The 4,311-nt window shown below is 41.3% G+C and overlaps 1 protein-coding gene across 1 annotated transcript; it reads right to left on the reverse strand.

Moving 5' to 3' along the window:
• Window positions 1-1,780: 1,780 nt before the first annotated feature.
• Window positions 1,781-2,752, reverse strand: LOC146005453 (uncharacterized). Its single transcript, XM_083144695.1, has one exon. The coding sequence runs from the start codon at window positions 2,750-2,752 to the stop codon at window positions 1,781-1,783; it is 972 nt and encodes a 323-aa protein (XP_083000821.1).
• Between the last annotated feature and the right edge of the window lie 1,559 nt (window positions 2,753-4,311).

The raw sequence follows: 4,311 nt of genomic DNA on the forward strand, positions 1-4,311 counted from the left end.
TAATTGATAAATTGTATCAAGCAAAAGACACAAAAGATTTCACAAAATATTTGGCTGCATCAAGCCTCCCCCTTCAAGATAGACCATGGTTGCACCAAATTAAAATATTTCTCACAGCTAAATGATCATGTAATATTTTATATATGCTGGTGGAACTAATGCCTATGGTTGCCTCAGTCTCACAGTATGTCACAAGACGATCTTGCAGTATTAGGTTTTGCACAGCATCAATGTTTTCTTCAACAACAACTGATTTTGGACGACCTTCGCGAATCTCGTCGGTGAGCGAATGGCGGCCACGATTAAATTCGTTATACCAGCGTTTCACAGTGGCAAAGGATGGGGCTTCATCGCCAAATGTGGAAGTAAGTTGATCGATGCACTCTTGTCTTGATAATCCACGTCGAAAATCGTAAAAAATCATCGCACGAAAATGTTCACGAGTTAATTCCATTTTATTGTTGTCGCGCAATCTCCAAGGCAACATAAACAACACAAATGAAGCTATTGACAAAACATTTGAAGTACGTTATGGTCAATAATGCCAGACGATTCCGTGCAAACGTCAAATCGCGCCTAACTTCAATCAGTGTTGCCAAGGCTCAAAATATAAATAGTGGCCCTCGTAGAATATCACAAATTGTTTTCAATTGTTTCAAGTCCTTATTTGCACTCACTACACGTTTGCACTTTTCCGCAACAGCTGACCCCTTTTCTCCTGGCACTTCCATCATCTGCTGCATAGATTCCTCGAAGATTTTCATGGATGCTACAAGAGTCTCACCTCTTTTTTCTAGCTTTGTAATTGTCTCTGGCAATGCACAATAATGTGCAAAAATAAACGACAGTTCATTCTTCAGTTCTGAATAGCACAGGAGTTTTTCAATTCACGAATTGAAGCCGCTTCATTTTCTGGAAGAGCATCGATCACCTCACTGATTTTTTCAAGGTTGTTAGCATAATATATAGCTGCTGATATCCAGGTTCCCCATCTTGTCAAGACTGGTTGCGGAGGTAAACTAAGCTCAGGCGCAACTTCCTGAAATGTTCGGGTTCGAGAGGGAGAGTTCAGAAATATCTTCTTTGTGTTCGAAATCAACCTCTCCACTTCAGCAGTCAATCATGCACAAGGAAATGTTAACCGAAAGGCAATATCCTAACTCAGCATGAAATACTTTTTTCTCACACTTTTCTCCTTCAGCAATTTTGAAACATGCGTGAGTTCAATATTACTTAAATAAAGCGAAAATTATTCACATAATAAACGGAAGAAAAATAAATGCCAACATATTTTTGAAAAAAATGGTCACATTTCATTGAAAAAGGCAAAAAAAGGCATTATAATTAAAAATAGGCAGTGGGGTCCCAAATAGGCAAAATAGGCAAAATGAAAAGGCTTCTAAAACATTCGAAACAACATAAAAAACGTATATCCGGAAAATTTTTATCACTATATGCAGTAGATAAAAAGAGGCATTTTGCCAAACTTCCGGGCTCTACTGATCATCATTCATCTCATCATCGCGAGTTGAAATACAAGAATACGGAGCTGAGAAGACTGCAAGGCTGAGGAATGCGAAACTGTTGTCGCCGTGTGCAGCCAGCTCGTCTTCCTTTCAGGGTGGCAGCGGCATAAATGAAAAAGGCATGGTACGAAAACGCATTGCAAATGAATGGAAGATATTACATAGCAACAAGTGAAAGCAATACTAATAATGGAGGAATTTTATTTTGATGATTAAAGTATTTGTACAATAACATGCTTTCCACTAACCTTTCATCAGTCATCGTCACTATCTGATAAGGTTTGTGCCAATTCCGATCCCGAAGATGAATCGCTGTCACTGATGTTGTCGTCTTCATCACTGTCAATACCACCTAGTGAAATAACGATTCTATCCACAGTGTCCTCCATCAGACCATCTTTCTGCCAGTAGTCCTGTTCGACAGTGATGACATGCCTGTCATATCCTTCCCAGTCAGCTGGCGTCACAGATTCCACCGCACTCTTTGTCACTTCCTCCAACCTTGACAACGTCAAATCTCCTGTTATATTTTCCTCCCTCACAAGTCGTTTTACTTTAGCCCACGCTAGTTCAATGGCATTCAATTCGCACATGTAAGGAGGCAACCGAAGCACTGAATGGCCATTCGTCTTCAAAAGTTCGTCCACACGAAAAATCTTATCTGGCGGCCTGTACTTTTCGATCAATTGGAATAATTCAAATTTTTTCATGCTTTCTGAAAATGGCACTTCGTTTAGTCTTAACCAGTCTATCATCTCTTGCTTCACAGAATATTTAGTCGGAGGCTTATTCACCTGTATGTTGTGGTAGGGAGCGTTATCCAATACACAAACACATGCACTCGGGAGGGCTGGCAGAAGTTTTTCCCTCACCCATTTCTCGAAGTTAACGGAATTCATCTGTCCATGATAGTCTCCGGTTGCCTTTCCTGCCCTAAATATCAAGTTTGCTACATTTATGAAGCCGTGCCTTGAACCAGCATGAACTAAAATTAACCTATTGGAGGAACTGGTGTTGGTTGACACTCCTTGTACTGAGTCACTTTGCCAGCATTTCCCAAAGGTGAGATTGTTGTCGACCCATGACTCGTCGATATATACTATCACACGATTCTCCGATCTGAATTTTTTAATTGCCCTTAGATATTTGGCACGCCAATGAACAATATTTGGACGTTCTATGAGAATTTTTCTGTTGCTTCTGCATTTTTTCCAACTGAAACCCATATCATGAAGCAGACGACGTAAACTATGCACTTTCCACGGAAAATTAATTTTTTCGCGAATGGCTGAAAGAAGTTTCGGTGCCGTTGGTATTGTATTTTTCACAAGGTAAAATTCTTGTATTACGTCTCTGATGACCCTTCGATCGAATTCGTCGCAATGGAATCTGTATTGCTCGGCTCGTCGTCGTTTCTTACCCGGTGTAGACAGTGACGTCTCGCCCGCTTCATGGGCCTCTTTCCTTATTTTTGATACACTCCGCACAGATACGCCCGTGTAATTAGACACACGCAAATTTGATTGCTGTAGCAAGTACTTTAATTTTCCTTCTTTGCCCTCTTCATCACACTGCTGTATCACGTTTCTTATTATCTCCCTAGCTTCACTGTGAATTGTCTGTCCCATTCTTCGCGAAGACAACATACTCGCACTGCAACAATGGAACAAGAGCACTGAAGTTAGCAAGACGCACACACACAGATCCAAAATAGTATATAATATAGTTGAGAAAGTAGCGCAGTCTTCCCTCCCGAAGCTGAAAAAAGAGGGTCCTGGGAGGTTCCAACCCTGACGTCAATCACGGGACAGGGCGTGACGCTGTCACTGACCTTTCCGCTTGTTATAGGATCTGTGCCTTGTGTTTCCTTTTCTGTAGCTTGTGTGATAGTGGGGATTTTTTTTGTAACAAAGGTAACACTTCAGGAAGATGCCGCGCAATTGTGCTGTTGCTTTGTGCCCGAACAACGCAAGAAATACAGTAGGTGTACGCTATTTGCTCCCAAAGGATGACCGTATTTAGGGGGGGGGGGGTTAGGGTTCAAGCCCCATCCCCCTACCGAAACTTCTGGCATGTTGGATTAATGCGAGTTCAGAAACTAAAATTTGTAACATATTTTTAAAAAAATATTCGCAGTTGCACAAAATACAACAGAGACACAATTCTGAAATGATCGAGTTGAAATTTTCAAACATTTTGAATTCTGAAATTTGAGCGAAACGGGTTTCATTCTCAGAATCACAGCCCACCCGCGACCCCTTCATTTTCACTTCTGCTGTCCTCTTTCCAGTGCTGTTCCGAAGAAAAACAGCGTTAGATATAAAAATTGAGGTTACAATGCAGGTACCATTTAAACCAAAGAATTACTGCTTTCCACAGTTTTCAAAATTCCAAAAATTAAGTTTCATATGAATGGTCAAACAACATAATTTTTATGACTAAAGATTATGCGACGCCCATGGAAAAAATTAAGAGTGAACCCCCTCCCCAACATTTTTCCTGCCTGTGGCCATGTCCCAAAGAATCAGGGAAAATTGCGCCCGGGAAAAATGCGCTCTCGCAATAAAAGTGGGAAAAATGCGCCCTCCCAAGAGTAACCACATTAGAAAGTGGGAAAAATGCGCCCAGCACATATGACCAGTCAGCAGGAGAGAAACTGACAGCGTTTCTTGACTACTTTGTGCAACAATGGCTGCAAAACCCAAATCTACCAGTTGATGTGTGGCACTGTGGAGATGCAAAGCACCGCACGAACAATGCTGTCGAAGGGTGGAACAATAAGCTG

This window comes from Lepisma saccharinum, chromosome 23, assembly GCF_977018435.1.
Source record: "Lepisma saccharinum chromosome 23, izLepSacc3.1, whole genome shotgun sequence".
Lineage (NCBI taxonomy): Eukaryota > Metazoa > Arthropoda > Insecta > Zygentoma > Lepismatidae > Lepisma > Lepisma saccharinum.

Excerpts from the sequence above, each read along its gene's own strand:
- LOC146005453 (XM_083144695.1), bottom strand. The coding sequence starts at position 2,752 with ATGGGTTTCAGTTGGAAAAAATGCAGAAGCAACAGAAAAATTCTCATA.